This window comes from Nicotiana attenuata, chromosome 4, assembly GCF_001879085.1.
Source record: "Nicotiana attenuata strain UT chromosome 4, NIATTr2, whole genome shotgun sequence".
Taxonomy (NCBI): Eukaryota; Viridiplantae; Streptophyta; class Magnoliopsida; order Solanales; family Solanaceae; genus Nicotiana; species Nicotiana attenuata.
Genome location: NC_031992.1, coordinates 48,024 through 72,642, shown reverse-complemented (window position 1 = coordinate 72,642; position 24,619 = coordinate 48,024). Strand labels below are relative to the sequence as shown.

At 40.7% G+C, this 24,619-nt stretch overlaps 1 protein-coding gene across 1 annotated transcript; it reads right to left on the bottom strand.

Annotated features, from left to right (window-relative positions):
* LOC109225019 lies at positions 12,231-15,366 on the bottom strand. The gene is made up of 2 exons (XM_019389611.1): positions 15,187-15,366; positions 12,231-12,527 (listed from the first exon to the last, which is right to left on the bottom strand). The coding sequence occupies exons 1-2, from the start codon at positions 15,364-15,366 to the stop codon at positions 12,231-12,233; spliced, it is 477 nt and encodes a 158-aa protein (XP_019245156.1).

The following is a 24,619-nucleotide window of genomic DNA, read 5'->3' as shown; positions in this document are numbered from 1 at the left end:
TGTTGTCAATAATATTATCTGAATTTTAGTGAATAAAATCTCTATTAAATTAAAGGGACGTATATAGTCATCGAATAACTTTTTTGCTATGTATCTTTCTTTATAAATAAATATATTTTTTTAGGTAATTAAAGACTTTATTTACCAAGTAAATATTTACAGCTTTACAAAATCCAATCCACCTAACAGAGTTCCTGCTGGACATGAAGCCCCAACAAGGAAATTTTCTAACTTACTTCATATTCTCCTATTGTCTCTACACTTAAGCTCGGTCTGGATACCAATTCATATTACTCAAATAGCTATCCAGTTTTGCAACCTGTTGAGCTCCGATGTGTACCTCTTGGATGATCAATCTAACTATAGCATCTGCATTACTCTTCTTCTTCTGGAAAATGATACTATTTCTTACTTGCCATATATGTTAGACTGTTGCAGCTAACACCATTCTGTATATTGCTGCTCCTGCACTCTTCCCTCTAGCCAGTTTCTCTGTCCACTGTATTTCTTCCTGCCATTCTTTCTTCTTTCTCGTGATTCCTTGCCAATGTATAAGCTTTTGCCATACTGCATCTGATAATTCACACTCAAAAAACAAGTGATGTATTGTCTCATTCTTTCTCTGACACAGTGAACATACTGGGCCTTCTACTAATCCCCATCTTGCTAGTCTTTCTTTGGTGGCTAACCTATCTTATAGTGCCAACCTTAAGATGAATATCCATTTTGGAAGCCCATTGTTGTTGCAGACTATCTTCCTCCATGACACCTTTTGAAAGCTCCCTTGCAATGTTTTGTATATATGCTTTATAGAGAACTTTTCCATTTGATTCACTTCTTCTACTGAATAGCCAGCCTCTTCAAACTGTCTTTGGCCTTGAAGATCTTTTGGATAACCCACAATGCACTCTTTGGCTCAGTGTTCCATTAGTGTTCCCTTTTATATAGTATGCATGTATCCACTGCACCCACAGTTTTTCTTTCTTTGTGCAGATATTCCAAAGAAGCTTGCATATGGCTACTTTATTCCACAGTTCCACATTGATGAAGTTTAGCCCCCTTGCTGCCTTTGGAACACATAATTTATCACAAGCAATCAATGCCTTCTTATTTGGTTCAGCACTGCCCGACCATAGAAACCTCCTACATATTGTTTCTATAAACTATATAATCTCTTTTGGTAGTATAAAGATTTGAGCCCAGAAATTCTGAATTGCCACTAACACACTCTTGATTAGCATTGCTCTGCCTGTATATGATAAAAACTTTATTGTCCAGCACTGAATTATGCTTAGCATTCTATCAATTAGGGGTTCACATTGCATTGCTGTCAGCCTCTTTGTACTCAAAGGAACACGAACATATCTAAAAGGTAGATCTCCTTTAGTGTATCCTAACAGTTCCATAATATGATGTTGCGTCCTATTGTCCACTCCTCCAAAATAGATACAACTTTTGTTTGGGTTTGCAATTAGACCTAAAGAAGTAGAGAAAGTCTGAAATTGCTTGTGCAGAGTCTTGACAGATTGTACGTCTCCCTTACAGAAAAGCAATAAGTCATCAGCAAATCCCAATTGTACTAGATTGACTTTAGCACATCTTGGGTGAAATCTGAATTCCTTGTTGTTCCTCAATTGCTTCATTAGTCTGCATAGGTACTCCATGGCCATCACAAATAGCAATGGTGATAGGGGATCCCCCTATCTAAGTCTTTTCCTTGCTTCAAAGGGCTTGGTTGGCTTACCATTAATTATGATAGAATAAGAGACTGTGCTAATACATACCACTATCCACTTTACAAACTTTTCTGGAATTCCCAGCATTCTCATCACCCATTCAAGATATACCCATTCCACAGAATCATAGGCTTTCTGCATATCAATCTTTAGCATGCACCTTGGTGAGATAATCTTCCTCCCATAGCCTTTTAACCAATTCATGACTCATAATGATATTGTCTGTGATCAACCTTCCTGGAACAAAGGCTGTTTGACAATTGTCAATAAGGTCTGGCATGACTTCCTGCAGTCTTGTTGTTAGAATCTTTGATATCATCTTATATAGCACTGTACAGCAAGATATAGGTCTAAATTCCTTTATGCTATTTGGGTTCTTTACTTTAGGGATCAAAGTAATGGTGGTACAGTTAATAGGTTTACACATTTCAGCACTTTCAAGAACTCTGTCACTGCTTCAGTAATCTTCTCACCCAGTATATGCCATGTTTTATTAAAGAAGAAAGAGTTATACCCATCACATCCTGGTGCTTTGTTGTCGTCAGTGTCCTGTATTGCTTGCTTGACTTCATCTCTTGTGATAGTTCTTATCAGCTGCAATTGTTGTTGCCTACTCAGCATATATCCTTGCTGCATGACTTCTGTATTGACTGCCGACAAATATGCTGCTGATGTACCAAGTAACAACTTACAAAAATTCAAGATCTCTAGTTCCACTTCATTTAGACTCCGGAGTAATTGCCCTGCAATGTCTGTCACACCTCCTTTTTCCCGAGGGGGATAGGGAGTTTTTCTAATTAAAGTGACATTAATCGAAATGGGATTATTTATTTAATTTCAGAGTCGCCACTTGGAATAATTTATGATGTCCCAAGTCACCAGTGTATTTTAAATCCCAAATCGAGGAAATTGACTCTATTTTATGGTCTGCGAACACAGAAGACCGAGTAAGGAATTTTGTTAACCCGGGAGAAGGTGTGAGGCACTCCCAAGTTACGTGGTTTTAGCACGGTCACTCAATTATTAATAATTGGCCTAATTATCTAATTTATTACATGTTTAAACCCTAATGTGCATTTTCACCTTTTAACCGCTTTTAGTTATTTATGGAATTATTTCTGGAACAAGTTACGATTGTCGTGCACTTGTTTGTTTTTGTACACGTAGTGAATCGTGTCATGGGAACCGTATCCACAATTTACAACGTGTATTTTATTATTTTTTGAAGTTGTGGTCGGGTCACATGAAATGTGCACCCAAATTTGGGAATTATGTATCATGACTATGCCACTGAAACTGTACCCACATCCATGATGATTTATTTAAACGCGGCTAAAGCAAACTACGAATGTTTGTGAGATCAAGAGTTATGGCATTTATTTAGGCTACATTGTGTATAATGAAATATCATTGAAACACTTTGTGAAGTAATTTGATTTTATTACTATAAGGAACACGTCACAGAACGAGTATAAGTTATTATCAACAGTATCACTTTTAATAGGTGTGGCTATCATCAATTCTGTTTTGGGCTTAATGAATTGACTCGGGTGAGGACTGGGGGTGGTGACTCGGAGCATTTCCTTGTGGTGATGGGGTTGCACCAGGGATCAGATCTTAGCCCATTTTTATTTGCCTTGGCGAGGGATGTCTTGTCGCGTCACATCCAAGGGGAGGTGCCTTGGTGCATGCTATTTGCCGATGATATAGTGTTGATTGACGAGACGCGTATCGGAGTTAACGCGAGGTTGGAGGTTTTGAGACAGACCTTGGAGTCTAAAGGTTTCAAACTGAGTAGAACCAAGACAGAATACTTGGAGTGCAAGTTCAGTGACGGGACACATGATGCAGACGTAGAGGTTAAGCTTGATGCTCAAGTTATCCCCAAGAGAGCGAGTTTTAAGTATCTCGGGTCTATTATCCAGGGTAACGCGGAGATTTATGAAGATGTCGCGCATCGCATTGGAGCGGGATGGATGAAGTGGAGGCTCGCTTCCGGTGTTTTGTGTGATAGGAATGTGCCACTAAGACTTAAGGGTAAGTTTTATAGAGTAGTGGTTCGACCGGCTATGCTGTATGGGGCTGAGTGTTGGCCAGTCAAGAACTCCCACGTGCAGAAGATGAGAGTAGCAGAGATGAGGATGTTGAGATGGATTTTTGGGTGTACCAGGAGAGATAGAATTAGGAATGAAGATATCCAGGACAAAGTGGGAGTAGCCTCCGTGGAGGACAAGATGCGGGAGCCGAGGCTGAGATGGTTCGGACATGTTAAGAGAAGAAGCATTGATGCTCCAGTTAGGAGGTGTGAGAGGTTGGCCATAGAGAGTTTGAGAAGAGGTCGAGGTAGGCCTAAGAAGTATTGGGGAGAGGTGATTAGGCAGGACATGGCGCTGCTTCAGCTCACTGAGGACATGACCCTTGATAGGAGGGTGTGGAGGATTAAGGTAGAAGTAGTTTATAGTTGTCACCCATAGTATTAGTAGCATGCATGTCCCTTCATATTCTTAGATTTTTATTACGTTATGTGGTTTTGTTCGCCTCAGGTATTGTATTCCCTGTTGCTATTATTTGGTACCACTTATCCTTTTTCTCTCCCTTTTTCTTTTATCTTCCATCTTTCTTCCTTCCTTGATTTCCTCTTCTTCTTCTTGCCCTTCCTGAGTTGAGGGTCTATTGGAAACAGCCTCTCTACCTGTATTAGGTAGGGGTAAGGTCTGCGTATAGACTACCCTCCCCAGACCCCACCTGCTGGGATCAAACTGGGTTTGTTGTTGTTGTTAAATGGCCAAGTCTAGAGAATCTCCCTAATGCCCTTGCCATCACTAAGAAGTTTGGTGACAATGAAGAGGATCTTGAGCCCAAGGCTATTTACAAAAGTGAGATGAAGCCACCCCCACAAAGTGTTGTTCGAATTTGTTAACAAATGTATGCTACCAAGGCAGGAAAGGAGGCACATTGCCACATTCATGGACCTGGTCCTTATGGAATATTTGGACAGTGGGAGGCAAATCAATTGGCCTGGATTTATCATCCAGCTTCTTGNACCAGGGATCGGCTCTTAGCCCTATTTTTATTTTGCCTTGGCGATGGATGTATTGTCGCGTCACATCCAAGGGGAGGTGCCTTGGTGCATGCTATTTGCCGATGATATAGTGTTTATTGACGAGACGCGTAGCGGAGTTAACGCGAGGTTGGAGGTTTGGAGACAGACCTTGTAGTCTAAAGGTTTCAAACTGAGTAGAACCAAGACAGAATACTTGGAGTGCAAGTTCAGTGACGAGACCCATGATGCAGACGTAGAGGTTAAGCTTGATGCTCAAGTTATCCCCAAGAGAGCGAGTTTTAAGTATCTCGGGTCTATTATCCAGGGTAACGGGGAGATTGACGAAGATGTCGCGCATCGCATTGGAGCGGGATGGATGAAGTGGAGGCTCGCTTTCGGTGTTTTGTGTGATAGGAATGTGCCGCTAAGACTTAAGGGTAAGTTTTATAGAGTGGTGGTTCGACCGGCTATGCTGTATGGGGCTGAGTGTTGGCCAGTCAAGAACTCCCACGTGCAGAAGATGAGAGCAGCAGAGATGAGGATGTTGAGATGGATGTGTGGGTATACCAGGAGAGATAGGATTATGAATGAAGATATCCGGGACAGAGTGGGAGTAGCCTCCGTGGAGGACAAGATGCGGGAGTCGAGGCTGAGATGGTTCGGACATGTTAAGAGAAGAAGCATTGATGCTCCAGTTAGGAGGTGTGAGAGGTTGGCCATAGAGAGTTTGAGAAGAGGTCGAGGTAGGCCTAAGAAGTATTGGGGAGAGGTGATTAGGCAGGACATGGCGCTGCTTCAGCTCACTGAGGACATGACCCTTGATAGGCGAGTGTGGAGGTCGAGGATTAAGGTAGAAGGTTAGTAGGTAGTTTATAGTTGTTCACCGATAGTCTTAGTAGTATGCATGTCCCTTCATATTCTTAGATTTTTATTATGTTATGTGGTTTTGTTCGCCTCAGGTATTGTATTCCCTGTTGCTATTATTTGGTACCACTTATCCTTTATCTCTCCCTTTTTCTTTTATCTTCCATCTTTCTTCCTCCCTTGCTTTCCTCTTCTTCTTCTTGCCCTTCCTGAGCCGAGGGTCTATTGGAAACAGCCTCTCTACCTGCATTAGGTAGGGGTAAGGTCTGCGTACAGACTACCCTCCCTAGACCCCACTTGTTGGGATCAAACTGGGTTTGTTGTTGTTGTTGTTGTTATTGTTGCTTAATGAATTGACATGGATACATAAAACATGGATCAAAGGTTTGGAAATGACGCTTTGGTACTAAAATGTTACTGGGCTGCAGTAGGCTATATCAAGCCTTGAATGATACAATCAGAAGAGGAAACAGAAATGGGGCTCCATCAGAGCCCAAGTAGCATTCAAGTAAATTTCATTTTTTTGGGGGGCATCATACTTCACGTAGGGATTTCAAAACAAGGATCATACAGAATCACACGGGCTTTGAAATAAATAGCTGAAACAAGAAATGGGCCAACCAAAAGAAAGATGTACATCATGGACAGAAACTCACACTACACACTTTAATTATATTACAACTAAAAATAAGAAATGATATTAAATAGTCCTGCTGATTGCACTTGGTGCACTAGATAAATTACTATACAACTTCGAAATATCAATTACAATTGTGTGAAGTGTTATGGCCTGATTCTGACCCCATCTGGGCTAATTGATTTAACCAGCAGGGATCCTGTTACTCCTTTCATTACTACCCGGTTGGATTGAAATCTAGTCAGTGATGGATTTGATCAACTGGTGATCAAATCCAATTATTGCTTAGCTTTGTCCTCCACATGCCAATATCAAATCAAAATTACACATTAATTTCATGAACTAACACTCAAGTAAAGTAGTAGCACCGTTTCCATTACATGCTCAACGGTTTCTTTTCTTTTTTTTTTTTTTAAGAAAAAAAGATCTAAACTTTGATTGAAGGAACAGTGTTGAAACACTTTTCATTATTGAATCAAGCAAAGATAATTTAAACCTAACAAATAACCTTCAGTAGTGATAAACCAATTTTAACCACATGAAACCAAACTTGCACATCTTATGGACACAGAAAGAGTAAGACTCAGATTTCAGAAGTTCATAACCAAGCTAACAATATGAACTATTCGATACTACACATAACTGAATTTTAGTTGAAGACAAAACAGATTCCCAGCACCTTTTACCATTAAACCTCTGAAATCCACATATGACTCGTAGGTTGGATAATAGAACCTTCATGTAGTCAATACATCACACTTAAATATTCAACTTACATACAAAAAGGAAAATTAACCAAACAAATCAGAACAATCCAACCAAAATGCAGCAGGTAACTCAAAATGGAACAAGCCTTACATTTTCATATAACTCAAAAAAACAACAGCAGGTTTACATACCTAAGAAACAACAAGGAGCAAAAGAACACAAGGATAAAAGGATAAATCTCTGAATTTTGGAACAGCTAAACCCAGAATATCACAACAGCTTGATTGAAAGAACCAGCAAACTCAGCAACCAAAACAATAAATTCTACCAGAAATCTGATGTACAAATCAGTGTAGAAGACCCAGATGGAATTCTGAATTTTTTCCGTCTAAGTATTGTGTGCCTATTTTCAGAGTGAATATGCTGATGAAAGAATGTGTGTTAGTGAGTGAGGGTCTGTTCTTTATATGGAATGCACAAAGATAATCATAATAGGAAAAATTCTGTCCTAAAATTTAGAAATGTTAGTTGTAAAAGAGGATAGTACATCATCTTTTTAACGGACCTGGCACAACTATCCTTTTTACCAATTTTCAGCATCTTTCATACCAAAAAACAGCATCTTTTATACCAAAAAAAGGGACAGCTGTCCAATACTAGAACCTTCTGATATTTTACCTAAAGTTCATCCATTTTTATTTCCCAATTAAGCCCCCTTTAAGTTCCTGCTATTATCCTTTTACCCCAATCTCACCTAATTTCAGTTGTTTCATTACAATTTAGTCCCTTCTAGAATCTTCTAGAACCTTCTAGGCAATTCCAGACTTGGACTCCCTGATTTGGTTTTCAATTATCTCCCTTAAACTTTTGTTATTACCTTTTCAACTCTTAAACCATTAAAACCTCAAAAAATCAAATAACTAAAGCTAAATCAAGGCAGCTTATTAAATAAACCTAGTTAAACCAAATATCTTGATTTAAACCTAAGCAAATGATTGAATTAGGGCGATTAGCTAATTGATCCTACTTTACTGAATAATTAACCTAAACAGACTTGAATTCCAAAACAACAAAATAAAAGAAAAACAGCAACAGCAAGAAGAAAAACAGAAATAATGATGCAATAACACTTAATAGCCAACCTAATTAACCTAAATTTGATTAAATTAAACAAACCTATGAGTTAAGCTAATTGCATGTAATTTAGCTAAACAGTCTTATCAATCAAACCAGAATAAACAAGAGAAAAATAAAACAACTGATAACAGTAAGAAAATATCAAGCAGGAAAAGGAAAAAGAAAGAAAGAAAAGGGGTATACCTACACCGGATTCAGCCTATTTGAGACCAATCACCCAGTCGCCAAAAGTCCTTGTGCCAAGAGATCCATCCAAAATTTGAGTTCCTGATGGGACTTTGGCACGAGGACCTCTGAAAAACCATATACACCAATGGTCATTAAGATTTCTGGATTCTCTGATTTGAAAATCGGAAGATTTTGATGGGGTCTTTGGATTGAAGGTGAAGGAAGGTGTGATTCTGGGGAGGTTTGGAGGTTGAATCGGAGAAGAAAGAACTTTGCCGGAGTTTCGGCAAAGTCAGTGATGTTCTTGACCGGGTTTGGTGTCCGTCAAATGTTATGAAACCAACATCTATCAATAGCTCTCAACGAGAAAAATCGATTGATGTAAGTTATAATGTAAAACGGACCCGATTTTAGAAGAAAATCAAAGAGAAAGCAGACCTAGGTTTTCACTACTTCTTAGATCTGAAATTCAACGGGCTTGGTGAGGAATTTGGGAACACTAGCGGTGGATTAGTGAAGAGGGGAGGCTGGGGATTGTGGGGTGTTAATTTGGAGTGGTTTGGGGGTGGTCCGCCACCGTGAGGCGATTTTCGGGCGACGGAGGACGACGGAGAAGGTAAAGAGTTTAGGGGCGGCTAGGGTTAGTCTCTGAGAGAGAAGAGAGAATGAGGGGGTGTTTTGGGGTTAGGGGGTCCGTTCGGACAGTTATAAGGGGTGGAGTGTTGAGTTCTGGGCCGTTCGATCAAGCAAGATCAACGGTTAAGATCGCCGTTACTAAAACGGCACCGTTTTGTTAAGTGGGAGCTGGACCGTTTTTTTTAGAGGGTTTGAGCTGGATTGTGGCGGCTTAATGAGGGAAATTTTGGCCTAGACCTTATCTTGGCCCAAAATCGAAACCAACAAAAAATCCTTTCTCTTTTCTTTTTCTTTGATTTTAAAAATCCTAACTTAATTAATTGAAAACCTAAAATCTAATTTGTGAAATAAAATTAATTAACTATTTCTAATATTTGAATAACTAATCAATTTAAAACTAATGAAATGAAATTACTAATTTAAAGCTAAGGCTAAAATGTAACATGACAATTTTTTTTTGTGATTTTCTGTTTAATAAATGCAATTAACTTATGCAATTAAATTTTAAATACAAATAAAGCCTAAAAATGCTATGTAATGATGATTTGGTATTTTTTTGATATTTTCTATGATTTTAAAGATATTAAATGTGCACAAAAATGCAAACAATTAATTAAGAAAATCCTACAAAACTAAAAATAATGTAGAAAACCTATTTTTTTAGTTTTTGTAGGAGTATTTCTAGTCGGGCAAAAATCACGTGCTCACACCAGCCCCTATTTAATCGAAAACATGAAGAGTTTTCGGGCTAAGATAAAATGAGCAATAACGAGTGATTTTTTGCCATTTGGATACTCCCTAGGAAGCATTTGAAAAAGTTTGACTGAACCTTGCTTCGGAGGTTGCCTACATATCCTTGGCTATAAAGGAATCAGGTTAGTGTACTTCTGAAAGTTTTGATAGCTAGGACTACCGAATAGCTGTGATTTCACTGTTGTTGCTGTTGTTTCTTCTTGTTGAGATCCTCACTACACCAAAATCAAAATGAACAAAAACTAACTAAACCTATCAGCTACGAGTTACAAGATTCCTATCTACAAACCTTCTGAAGCTTGATCTTGAATCTTGGCTGGTTCTTCATGCAGACTCTGATATGAATCTTTATGCTTGTTAGCTGCGAGTGCTGGTTCATTCTTCTTCAGCTTTTCGGATCAAGGCGGGACATGCAAAGCTTGTGACTTCAATTATGTCTTGAGTAGTCCACATCTCTTCTCCGCTTCTGCATTTTGAGTTCACTTCTTTTCTTTCCTTCTTTTTATTTATTCCGGATTGAGACTTCTTCTTTTGGTCGTCTCGAACCCTGTGCCTCGAGGTATAACCTGTTCAGACACCAAAACAAATAAACGAACGAAATTTTTCTGCCCTAGTTTTCACTAGGAAAATCTCGTGAGTTATTTGTAGCCAAAACTTTATACTACTTCATTATTGAAAGCTATAAAGATCAGGATTGTGTATCCATGGGAAAAAGAGATTAGGGAGTGGAAACCCTGTATCTAAAATGAAATCAACTAAGGGTTGGAGACCCTAGGTTGGAAAAATCACCAGGTTATGCTGGCATTAACTAGGGAGTGAGACTCTATGTTGGAAAACTCATCAGGTTATGCTGGCATCAACTAGGGAGTGGGACCCTATGTTGGAAAAGTCATCGGGTTATAGTGGCATCAACTAGGAAGTGGGAACCTATGTTGGAAAAGTCATCAGGTTATGCTGGCATCAACTAGGGAATGGGATCCTATGTTGGAAAAAGATGCAGTTAGGGGTTGGTGACCCTATACTGCCATGGCTTTGAACTTTTCTTCTTTTCTTTCTTTGGATTTCACTTTTCATTTTTATTTAGGAGAATGAATAAAGAATTTGGAGGGGACTTCCCTTTCGAGTTGACTTTTGTTGCAGAACCATTTTGGTCTCTGTGATTTTGCTTTTGTCGCACCTGCTTCTTGCAAGGTTGCTTTGAATTGCACCTGTTTTTTCCTGCTTTTCAAACAAAGAACAATTTGTCAGTTTGAAACAATGGTTGGTTTTGTGGCCTTGAGCATTTTAATCACTTGATCTTGGCCCGGCTCCTTCAATAAAGATCTCAATTGCTTGCTTGCTTTCTGGGGATTTGTTTCATTCCTAAACCCGGGGATCTTGACTTTTCCCAAGGTTTAACGTGATGGTTAACCCGTATGGGACTTGGCCCTTTTCTGCCTTATTTTGACTTTATGGGCATTTGACTTCGATTTCCTTTCGTTTTAGGAGTTTCTGACTCCGAAGCATCGCCCATCATGGCCAGTCGAGGTCGACTTGATGCACCTGCTGAGGCTGGGTGCTTTCTTGAATTTTGACTTTTGTCAAACAAAACCCTGTAAACCAATCTTGCCATATTTTCTTTGTTTTAATTCGGAACAGAGTTAGGCTGAAAAGGGATTCAAAGAAAAATAAACAATGGACAGGAAAATGAATTCAAACGAGAGGTGTCCCTTTCGGGGAAAGAAAAGAAGGACTTATCTGGAGTACATGTGGACTTTAATGAACATGACATACCTTTTGGACTGGATACCCGATCTGTGTAAACTGTCCAACTCTCATAAACCCATCATAACTCATACCTCAAAACTGAGAAACCTTGCCCGCACTTTGTCGATACCGATTAAGGGTGGGCGTCAGTTGGTTCGGTCGGTTATTATGAAAGTACGATTCGGTTTATCGATTTTCGGTTTTGTAATATTAATAACCAAATCAAACCAAAGTATTTACGGTTCAGTGCAGTTTTTTCAAAGTTCGGTTCGGTTATTTTCGGTTTATTTTTTCGGTTTTAAACGGTTCAAGAAAATTAGAAACGAAACTAGTGTAACTGTCATTTAGTGCAATGGCTGGAAATACTATTGGACCAATGAAATTTAGTTCATTTCGGTGTGGTTTACGGTTTAAGGAAATTGGATGTTCTGGAACGAGGATGTTTTATCTGTATTTCAATGCAATGGTACCTCATTAGCACATACTCGATAGAAGTTAGTCAGAAACTCCATTGGGTCCAGTTTTTGAATTCATTCATTTCAAATGTGACTATTTCAATAAAAGGAAGGACTGGGATGTATATAATAGACCATTTTCAAAATAAACTAGAAGTGGCTATTTCGTGCAGCAGGTCGTAGAAATTGGCCAATTGACGACTATTTTTCTTATCTGAATTTTTAGTTTATTAGACATGACAGTAGCTTGGTTTTTTTGAATAGGACATGTTTGAAGAGAAAAAATCATATTAACCACATTATTGGACTTTTCTTTTATTCTTTCAAAATTGTGCAACTAAGAGCTACTACAAAATAGAGCATTGTGGGGTGTGTTCTTCCCTATGCATCACATGACTAACAACTGGTGTTGTTCCATGACAGACTGCACAGAAAGGAGGCATAATTGGAGGGGGAGGATCATACATCTGGGCCTGGGGTTTGGGCTTCTGCTCAGGCTTCTTCTCTTCGGGCTTTTTATGTCCATCTGGTTTTGGAGGAGCTGGTGGAGGCCCAATACTCACCACCTCCGCAAATTTCCCAGCTTTCCTCGATCTCACAATGACCTCATATGAATCAGCATCACCCGTTACACTCAAAGTTCCCTTTGCTCCATCAATTTTAATTTCAAAAGAATTAACACATCATCACAATCAATCGAAATTTTGGTTTTTCGGTTTAACCGAAAACCGAAATACAAAAATTGTAAACCGCACCAAAAAACCGAAAATTAATAATTTTAAAACCGTGCACCGACCGAAAAACCGATTATACCGAAATCAAAAAACCGAAAATCACGGTTCGTCCAGTTTTTTCGGTTCGGTCGGTATTATGCCCACCCCTAATACTGATGGCTGTGAGGATCCCCCTTTTCGATTAGTGGCACCCTTTGCGGGTTTTCACGAGCTAACCTCTCTCATTTCTCTTCTCACCGTTGCCTTATAGTGCTCTTTGCGAGTTTTCACTAACAAGACTCTCTCATTTTTCAATTTCTCTGCTTACCGTCGCCCCTATGATGCCCATGTGGGTTTTCACCAATAAGACTCTCTCATTTTCCAATTTCTCTCATTTGGTTGTATCAGATCCAAGTAACTATATCCTCCGATTTTGTACATCTCTACCGATTGATCTGAAGGACTTGAACAGGATTTGGGTAAAAAAAATTGGATTGAATTACAACTTTGGAACCCTTCAAGCGAAATCATCGCTGAACCATTATAACATCTACCCCAGTTTCACTTTTGGGGAAATTTGTATTTTTATTTTGGTGTGACTGAACCCCAGAGAGAGACTGCCTATATATCCTTTCGGAATCAAGTCGAATGTAGTTCAGGAAAGTTTGTTTTTTATTTTTCTTTTGTTTTTCTATTTTTTATAACATTTTTGGGTTCCAAAGAGGGTGATCAAAGAAAAGTAACCGACTCAAAGGGTTTGCAAAGGGTTGATAGTGTTTGGGTAGCGAGAATGAAAGCCTTCGTCATCCTAATCGGAGAGTATTAATACCGCAAAAAGGGTAAAATATAATACCTTTGACCGCATCCGCATTGACAGTTGTTTCGGGGTCATTTCCTTCAATGTCTCCCAAGTACAATGCCCCTTTTGGCAACAGTTTTCTTATAATGTACGGACCTGTCCAATTTGGAGCGAATTTTCCTTTTGATTCCTCATGATGCGGGAGAATACGCCTTAGAACAAGCTGCCTAACTTCAAAGTTTCTAGGCCGCACTTTCTTGTTGTGGGCACGGGCCATTCTTTGTTGATACAGCTGCCCTTGGCAAACTATGGCCATCCGTTTTTCATCAATCATGGTTAATTATTCTAAACATGTCTTGACCCATTCATTATCCTCAATCTCAGCTTCAACAATGATTCGAAGAGAGGGAATCTCAACTTCTACAAGTATTACAGCTTTAGTGCCATAAACCAATAGATAGGGTGTTGCCCCAACTAATGTGTGCACGGTTGTGCGGTATCCCAACAGTGCAAAAGGCAGCTTTTCATTCCATTGTCTAGAACTTTGAATCATTTTCCTGAGGATCTTCTTGATATTCTTGTTTGTCGCTTCAACAACACCATTAGCTTTGGGCCGATAACGGGTAGAATTTTGACGCGTAATCTTAAATTGTTCGCATACCTCCCTCATCAAATGGTTGCTCAGGTTTGCAGCATTGTCTGTAATAATAGTCTTAGGAATACCAAAACGACAAATAATGTTGGAATGCACGAAGTCCACCACCGCTTTCTTGGTGACGGCTTTGAAAGTGACTGCTTTAACCCACTTTGTGAAATAGTCAATGGCAAATAAGATGAATCTGTGCCCATTTGAAGCTTTTGACTCGATCGGCCCAATGACATCCATACCCCAAGCGACGAACGGCCAAGGTGCAAACATAGGATGCAATTTTGAAGGCGGTGCATGAATCAGGTCACCATGTATCTGACATTGATGGCACTTGCGGACAAAACTGAAGCAGTCCTTTTCCATGGTCATCCAATAATAACCTGCCCGACGGATTTTCTTTGCAAGGACATATCCGTTCATTTGGGGTCCACATACTCCTGAATGCACTTCATTCATGATTTTCCAGCCTCTTGGGCATCTATGCACCTTAAAAGATTCAAATCTGGAATTCTTTTGTACAAGACCTCTCCGCTCAAGAAAAAACTGATGGCGAGCCTCCTAATGGTTCTCTTTTGGTCTCCACTGGCTTGCTCGGGATATTCCTTTTGTTTTCAAGAATCTTTTGATATCATGATACCATGGCTGAATATCTGGTTCTATTTCAACTATATTGCAGTAACCATGTCTTTCTCGGATTTGGATTTCCAGCGGGTCAATGTGGACATTGCCTGGATACGGCAGCATTGAGGCCAAAGTAGCCAGTGCATCAGCTAACTCATTGAGGAACCGAGGAATATACCTGAACTCCATAGACTTGAACCGTTTTCTAAGATCTTCTACATGTTGCCTGTATGGGATGAGCTTGATATCTCGGGTTTCCTATTTATCTTGAGCTTGTCGAATAATCAAGTTGGAATCTCCCATGATTAATAATTCTTCCACATCCAGGTCAACTGCCATGTTCATGCCTATAATGCAAGCTTCATACTCGGCAGTGTTGTTCGTACAGAAGAACGAAGTCAGGCTGTGGCCGGATAGTGCTGACCAGTGGGCGAAATCAAAATTGCCCCAATCCCGACACCTTTTGCATTTACGACTCCGTCAAAGAACATTTTCCAAGCATTGGTGTCTTTTGGAATTACCTCAATTGAATTTAATTCCTCGTCCGAAAAGTAAGTACTCAAGGGTCGATATTCATCATCAACAAGATTCTCAGTTAGGTGATCCGCCAAGGCTTGAGCTTTCATCACCGTGCGGGTGACATAAACTATGTCAAACTCGGTGAGCAGGATTTGCCATTTTGCTAACCTTCCTGTGGGCATCTGCTTTTGGAATATGTATTTCAAAGGATCCATTCTAGTTATGAGATATGTGGTGTAGGCCAACAAATAATGCTTAAGCTCCTGGGAGACCCAAGTTAGGGCGCAGCAAGTTCTTTCCGACAAAGTGTACTTGGCTTCATAACTAGTGAACTTCTTGCTCAAATACTATATGGCTTGCTCTCTCTTCCCGGTCACATCATGTTTCCCCAGGACATAACCGAAAGAATTTTCTAGGACTGTAAGGTACAATAACAAAGGTCTCCAAAGCTCGGGTGGGACCAACATTGGTGGATTCGATAGATATTCTTTGATTTTGTCGAAAGCTTCTTGACACTCATTCGTCCATCTGATTACCACATCTTTCTTCAATAGCTTAAATATGGGCTTTGTGACGACCCGACCCGTCGTATCAGGTATTACTGCCCCGTTTTCCTCATTTATTACTTCTTCTTCATTACCGGTATGTGGTGAGTTAGAGTTGATTCGGATTGGTTTTGATAAGAAATGAGACACTTAGTCTCTTTTAAGAAGGCTTAAGTTGGAAAAGTCAACCGGACGTTGACTTATGAGTTAGAGGGCTCGGATGTGATTTTCGGTGATTCGGTTAGCTTCGGGAGATGATTTGTGACTTGGGAGCGTGATCGGAATTTATTTTGGAGGTCCGGTGTAGAATTAGGCTTGAATTGGCGAAGTTAGTATTTTGGCGAATTCCGATTGATAGGCGAGATTTTGATATAGGGGTCGGAATGGAATTCCGAGAGTTGCAGTAGCTCCATTATGTTATTTGGGATGTGCGTGCAAAGTTTCAGATCATTCGGACGAGGTTTGGTAGACTTTTTGATCGAAAGTGCATTTCGGAAGTTTTTGAAGAACTTAGGCTTGAATCCGATGTGATTTGATGGTTTTAGCGTTATTTGATGTGTTTTGATGATTGGAACAAGTTTGAATGATGTTATGGGATATGTCCGTGCTTTTGGTTGAGGTCCCGGGGGCCTCGGGTGAGTTTCGGGGTGGTTTCGGACCATTTCAAGGCCATTTTTAACTGCTGGTTTTTGGCTACAGCAGTGTTCTATGCGATCGCGGGGAACTGGTCGCGATCGCGATCGCGGTGAGTAAAATGTGAGAAACGTGCCAATGAACCGCGATCGCGTGAAGCCTTTTGCGATCGCGGAGAAGAAATATTCTGTTGCGTTGATCCCACTTCGGAAGCTTATACCTCACAATCTATAAGGAATTTGGAGATGATCCATAAATGAAAATTGTAGTCCTTTGTGTCTAGTTTTTAGAAATGTAAATTAATTAGAATTTAAAGTTGTGTACAAAAAGTTATGGTGGTTACACTATAGGCTGCTCGGGAAGGTCTCTAATACACAGGGATGACTTTGGAAGCTTATATCTCGCAATGTATAAGGAGTCAGGATATGAGCAATTTATGAAATTATAGCCCTATGTGTCTAGTTTTCAGAACATCAAACCATTTGTAATTTGGAGTTGTGTGCATAAAGTTATGACCACTATACTGGAGGCTGTCCGGAAGAGCTGGGAACTGTTCATCGCGATCGCGAAGCATTGTCCGCGATCGCGAAGAGTAAATTTTGGGCTGGAAAAATTGTTCTCCGTGATCGCGAAGCATTTTCCGCGATCGCGAAGAGTAAATACCTGGGCAGAATATTTTAAAACACGTCAGTCGCGATTTTAGGGTCATTTTACACCCATAATTGCTCGTTTTTGGAGATTCTTGAAGGAGATTAACGAGGGATTCAAGGGGGAACGTTTGGAGGTAAGTTTCTTGGACTCAAAACTCGTTTTTATTGTGAAATCCATCCAGGAAATCATTGAATTTTTGCTAAAATGGAGGAATAGGGCTTGGAATTTTCAAATTTTTAAATTGGGATTTGAAGGGTCAATTGTGGATGGATTTTGATGTTCTTAGTATGTATGAACTCGTGAGAAGATAAGGAATCCGGTGATGTGAATTTTGTAATTTTTCGAGAAGTGGGCCCAGGGCTCGGGTTTTGCCAACTTCATGATTTTCGATATTTTTCGAGTCTTTTCGATTGGGTTATGTTTCCTTAGCATATTGTGATGTATTCGCTCTGATTTTGGTTAGATTCGGCGCGCGTGGAGGCCGATTTGAGGGGCAAAGGCGTCGCGGGTTTGAGATTTCACCGGTTCGAGGTGAGTAATACTTGTAAATGATATCCTGAGGGTTTGAAACCACGGATTTGCACATCATAGTGCTGTATTGTGGTGACTTGCATGCCAGGTATGAGCGTGGGGTAGAGCACCGTTGGGGATTGTGACTTGGTCCGTCCCGGTTGTTGGTTTTATTGCGTAATTGACTGAAACTTATTTGATGCTATCATGATTTGGGCTGATTGCCATGTTTTGGGCTTCGTGCCGATTTGAATCCTTCAGGGATTGATATCACTGTTTTTGCATTACTTTGTATATTATTTGATCTCGGTCCAAGGTTTTACATACTGTTTCACAAACTTAGCCACCTTTCTAAGATTTTGAAAACTTAAATGATATTTTACTAACGTTTTGAGTTGAGAACTGTTATTTTACTATTGCCCAATGGGCTTATGTGTATTTCTGGACTGAGGATGGATCGGGCTGCGCGCCGCAGCGGTGTGATATTGATATTGCGCTTGGGCTGTAGGAGCCCCTCCGGAGTCTGAACCCCCACAGTGAGCGCGGGTACCCAAATGGATCGGGCTGCGCGCCGCAGCGGTCATATGCATTGCATTGCATTCATGCATTGGTTCCTATTTGTACTACGTGTCATGACATTCAGCACTCTCATATCACTGGCATCCATGCTACTTCTTGTACTGTTTACCAGACGCCCTGGTGTTAATTGTTTGTGGAGTGCTGTGCCCGAGGGGCTGACTTATGTGCGGACTTGCACTATCTGATTACGCATTCATTTGCTTGACTGTTGGAAAAAGATGTTTTCAAAAGAGGTTTTAAACTGAGCTAGATATTTTCTCAAGGATTTTCACGGTTTTACTGTTTTCTCAAAGAGTTGTACTGTCCTATATAGCATGATGGAGTGCTCTTACGTGATTTCTTGCCTCTCAGTTATTATTTACTCTTATTACTCACTGAGTTGGAAGTACTCATTTTACTCCCTGCACCTCGCGTGCAGTTGCAGGTATTGTTCACCGGGTAGCGGGTTATTAGCTAATTGAAGGTAGGGCTATTGTAGCTGAGCAAGGTGACCGCCAGCATTCGCGGCACCGGATGTTGTCTTTTGATTTTCCAGAATTTTTCTTTATATATTATTATTGGCCCTGTAGTTGTGTTCAGGTTTATTTAGATGCTCGTGACTTGTGACACCCCGGTCGGGTTGTGTTGGGTTGTACATACTAGTTATTATTGTCGTTAAGCTATATTCACCTATTCGTTTATGTTTAATAAATGTTAAAGAGACGATTTGGGTTAGTTGGCTGGCCTTGTCTTCACGAGAGGCGCCATCATGACCGGGTTTAGAAATTGGGTCGTGATAGGCTTGCACATGGTATTCAGCTGAGCAATGAACCTGCTGATGTAATTCAATCTTCCTAGCAGACTCATGACCTCTTTCTTGGTTCTCGGAGGGGGAAAATCCCGAATAGACTTTATCTTTGTTGGATCTAGCTCGATGCCCCTCTGACTGACTATAAACCCCAAAAGTTTCCTAGATGGAACTCCGAATACACATTTAGCTGGATTCAACTTCATGTCATACTTATGCAGACGCTCAAAGAACTTTCTTAGATCCCGCACATGGTCGTCCTGAGTTTTGGATTTAATGATCACATCATCCACATATACCTCAATTTCCTGGTGCATCATGTCATGAAATATGGTGGTCATAGCTCTCATGTAAGTTGCCCCGGTATTCTTTAAACCAAATGACATGACCCTATAACAGTATGCGCCCAGGGTGTGGTGAAAGCCGTCTTTTCCGCGTCTTCTTCATCCATCAGAACCCGGTGATACCCAACATAACAGTCTACGAAAGACTGTATCTCATGTTTGGCACAATTGTCAACAAGAATGTGGATGTTTGTAATGGAAAGTTGTCCTTAGGGCTTGCTTTGTTCAAATCCCGATAATCAACACACACTCGGGTTTCCCCTCTTTCTTCGGAACTGGGACCACTTTAGCCAACCACGTGGTGTATCGGACCACTCGGATCATACCAGTTTTCAAATGTTTGGTGACTTTTTCTTTGATCTTATCACTGATGTCTGTTTTAAACTTTCTCTGCTTTTGTTGGACAAGTGGATAACCGGGATAAGTTAGAAATTTGTGCACTATCAAATCACCACTCAGTCCTGGCATATCATCATAGGACTAGGCAAACACGTCTTTGAATTTGAACAAAAGTTGGATCAATGCATCTCTAGTTCTTTCATCAGCGTGAATGCTTATCATGGTCTCCTGGACCTCTTCTGGACTACCCAAATTAACTGGCTCGGTTTCATTTAAGTTTGGATTAGGCTTATTCTCAAATTATTCCAGTTCTCAATTTATTTCTCTAAAAGCCTCATCTTCATCATATTCTGGTTCTTGATTCATTATTTCACAGTTAGACAGCGTGTTAGGATCTGGGCATGATGTCCACAAGCATGTCATGTTATTTAAGTCTGCATTATTAGAACTAAAAAGAGAGAGATAAGAAAAATGTTACAACCCATATTCATATACGTTAGTTCATGACATAAGGACGTCGACGTAAATCCATGAAGAGATTATCTCTAAGATGATAAGAGGTTAATCCTATTGGTCTTAAATGATACAAAAGTGTATAAGGGTGGTTAACAAGTATTAGAAGTTAAACGAATCAAGAATGTTGTCAGCCGTATTTTTGGGTAAACCTAGGGGTGCTTAATACTCTCAAGAGGTCTTATTTTAAGGTATATGAATCATAAAAATCCGTATCATAGTCTTGAAGTCAAACGAGTTATGAAACAAAAGTCGACAAGAGTTGTTACAACTTAGGTTCATAGTTTTACTTAAACTTTAGGTCAAATGTTATTAAGCTTTTCTCCCAATATACTTGGAATTACGGGGTTGATCTACCCACCAAATTGAAGATCTATGAGTCTAGTTTCCAACGCATTAAACCATTTATCAATACGACATTGGAGTAGAGATATATAGACATTTTTGCGAGACTGCACAAGCTGCTAGGTGACAAGTAGGTGGGTCACCTACTTGGTTAAATGATAGCCCAAAAAGAGGCAATTTCGGGTCAGACAAAGAGCCCATTAAAAGGCTTATCTCTTGCAATATATCCCTCATTATATTTCACAAATAACCAGACCCAAACCCCTGCAAACTTCCTCCCAAAAATTATCCACAAACCCTAATTGATTTTCCCTCTCTTTCAAGTTCAAATTGGGGGTAAACCCTAGAGTTTGAAGAACCAAGATAAGGTCTGAGTTATCCAACAAATAAGGTGAGTTTACTGCTATCTTTCATACATTTATTCGGCTGTGAATTCATGGTAATTCGTTCTATACATGTAAGAACTCACGGGACGGTGATCGGAAGCCGTGAGTTCGAGTTATTCACTTGTAGCGGACTGTTTTGTGGACTATTTTGTGTTGCTGTTGGGCTGCGTGTTTTACTACTGTTTTGTGGAGTTTTGGAGGAGGAAGGGTGTGGAGAAACACCATATAGATGTAGGGTTGTGGGCTGGTAGTTCTTCGTAACATTTCCGGGCCGTTTGACACGACTACGGTGGCCGTCGTATGTATGAAGTGATTAGGTTGTGCGTGGACTGTTTTGGGAGTCTCAATATGATTATTATTGATGTTGTTTAGACTGTTTGGTGATTGTTTGGAATTGTGTGAAGTCATATATATAGGGGAGGTGCTGTCCGTTTCATCGTATAATAGGTTGTGGTCGATACATGATATTTATGATGCTTGAATTATAACTATAGTATCGTTTCTCTTATTGTAGACTAAGGAGTCGTGAAAATTGCTTAGCTTGAGATTGGCGCAGTATATACAAGGTATGTGAGGCTATCCCTTTCCTTCCTTTGCACGACTCTGATTGTACATAATGTAATGAACGAGCTTCCAAAGATACTTTACTCTTAGAAGCTAGCAGTACTTACATTGTTTCCCCTCTTATGGAATGATTGATGTTGATGTTAATTCTCTTATTCTTATGTTATCAATGTTATTGGTACTTCCTGATTCTTATAAGGTTCATGGTGAAGAGTTAGTCCTAATAACGTGTACACAGGATACCGACCTTACGTCACTCCGAAAGGTTTAGAACGTGAGTCCATGAGTCGAGCATGCATTATATATATGTATCTATTTTACTCTACCGAGCCACGCTATAGACGGCCATGTATGGCACCTATTGTGCAACCACTGATCAGTTGGGTTTTACCGAGCTCCATGTGGCCGGGTACAATTCTACCGAGCCTTATGATGGTCGGGTATGTTTTTACCGAGCCTATTACGGCCGGGTACGATATGATGATGATGATGCCCACAGAGGCGTATGTTTTAAAAGTTTATGTATATATACATATGTATCACGCATTTCATGTCAGTAGCCCTCTGAGGTACCCAGATGTTACAGGTTGTTTATTCTCTATTCTTGCTTACATTACTGTTTGTACTTATGCTTCCCTGCCTTACATACTCAATAATTTATTCGTACTGACGTTCTTTTATTTGTGGACGCTGCATGTCGTGCTGCAGGTCCTGATAGACAGGCAGGCGCAGCTCCCCCACCATAGTAGGCTGTCCAGTTCAGCGGTGATTGGCGAGATCCCTTCTTCGGACTTGCCGTGGTCTTGGTATGCATTTTTGTTATAGACATTATAGGTATGTCGGGGCCCTGTTCCGGCTATGTTGCAACACTTATGTTCCTTTAGAGGCTCATAGACAGGTGTCGACTCACGTATAGTTTGGTAGGCCTTGTCGGCTGGTTTTTGTTGTATAGTCTCTCATGGTAGCGTGGTAGCTCGTACCTTATATATAGTTTCTTGATTGTCTAGTCATCCCATGTTATGTATGTTCATGCCATCATATTTTATTGTTGGTTGTCTATGATCCATGTCTACCATTTATATTGATCTCGTCAGCCCTAAAAGATAATAAAGAAGGTTAGAAAAAATGTATGTTGGTGCTCGGTATGTATGGCCGAGTGCTAGTCATGGCCCTCCAGTTTGGGTCGTGACAAACTTGGTATCAGAGCAAGTCTGTCCTAGAGATTGTCTATGAGTCGTGTCTAGTAGAGTCTTGATTATGGATGTGTAGCGCGCCACATTTATAATCAGGAGGCTACATGACATCTAGGGTTGTTACCTTCTTCCCGAATCTAGATCGTGCGTAGAGTTGAGTCGTAAGTGTTCATGTTTAATATTCACCTTGTTTTCTTTCAGCGATGCCTTCGACTAGGAAGCAAACAATTAGTAGACGGCTTGATACAGCTGCAGGAGAGGGTACCAGTCAGGTGCCACAAGCCAGAGCGGGCCAAAGTGAGGCTCAGAGTGAGATGCCGTCTCATACCTCATCTACTGATATTAGGAGAGATCCAGGGGTCCGAACGCTCCTCCAGCTGTGTGGAAGGAATTTTCTGAGGCCTTTCTTCGTCACTACTTGCCAGTTGAGATACGACGAGCTAGAGCTGATAAGTTCTTGAACCTTAGACAAGGTAATATGAGTGTGCGAGAGTATAGTATGCAATTTGATTCTTTAGCAAGGTATGCTCCCATATGGTAGCAGAGATGAGTGATAGGGTGCATCTGTTCGTGAACGGGTTGGGACCACATCTGATAAATGAGTACACGACAGCCTCCTTGGTGGAGGGCATGGATATTTCCCGTATTCAGGCTTATGCCCAGACCCTAGAGGATCGTAAGCGCCAGCAAAGGGCAGATAGGGAGCAGGATAGGGGCCAGCATAAGCGGGCGAGATTTGCAGGGTATTCTGATGACTTCAGAGGCAATGTCGGGCCCCAGTCTTCGAGGAGTTCGGCGCCATCTGTAGCTAGTGCTCCTCCACAATTCCAGAGGCCTCGATATGATCGATTTACCTATTCAGGTCCAGGTCAGAGTTCGTGGCCATCAGGCTCGCAATATCACAGAGATACTAATCAGACGAGACCCCTAACACCACGTTGTGATCGGTGTGGTAAGGCCCACTTTGGACTGTGCCGTCGAGGTTCTGATGCGTGCTATTCTTGCGGACAACCTGGCCATATGATACGGGATTTTCCTAACAGAGGAGTTGGTGGTATGGCTCAGCCGACTGGATCTGTGTCTGGTTCTTCCTCATCAATTCGACCTCCAACACGGGGTTTTCAGCAGTCGACAGGTTGAGGTAGAGGTAGAGGTGCAGTGCAGAGTTTGAGTGGTGCTCAAAATCGAACCTATTCTCTAGTAGGTCGACAGGATCTCGAGTCATCTCCAGATGTTGTTACAGGTATATTGTCTGTGTTTTCTTATGATGTATACGCGCTGATTGATCCGGGATCTACATTATCATATGTTACACCCTTTGTGGCTAATAAGTTTAGCACTGAACCTGAATTGATAAGTAAACCCCTTGCGGTATCTACTCCGATAGGAGATTCTGTGATTGCTAGAAGGGTATATAAAGGTTGCACTGTGATGATTTGTAGTCGTCAAACCTCGGCAAATTTATTTGAGTTAGAAATGGTTGATTTTGATGTGATAATGGGAATGGATTGGTTGGCCTCATGCTATGCAAATGTTGACTGTCGTACGAAGATGGTTAGGTTTCAGTTTCCTGGTGAACCCGTCATTGAATGGAAGGGGAACATTGCTACGCCGAAAGGTAGGTTTATTTCCTATCTTAAGGCAAGGAAGATGATCTCAAAAGGTTACATTTATCATCTCGTTCGCGTTAGGGATGCGGAGGCGAAGCCGCCTACTCTACAATCAATCCCCGTTGTCAATGAATTTCCAGATGTTTTCCTAGATGAACTCCCAGGCCTTCCTCCTGAGAGGGAGATTGAGTTTAGCATTGATGTGTTGCCTGATACTCAACCGATCTCTATCCCTCCATACAGAATGGCCCCGGCAGAGTTGCAAGAGTTGAAGGCGCAGTTGAAGGACTTACTGGATAAGGGCTTCATTAGGCCTAGCACTTCACCTTGGGGTGCGCCAGTCCTGTTCGTGCGGAAGAAAGATGGGTCGTTACGGATGTGTATCGACTATCGACAGTTGAATAAGTTTACTGTAAAGAACAAGTATCCACTTCCA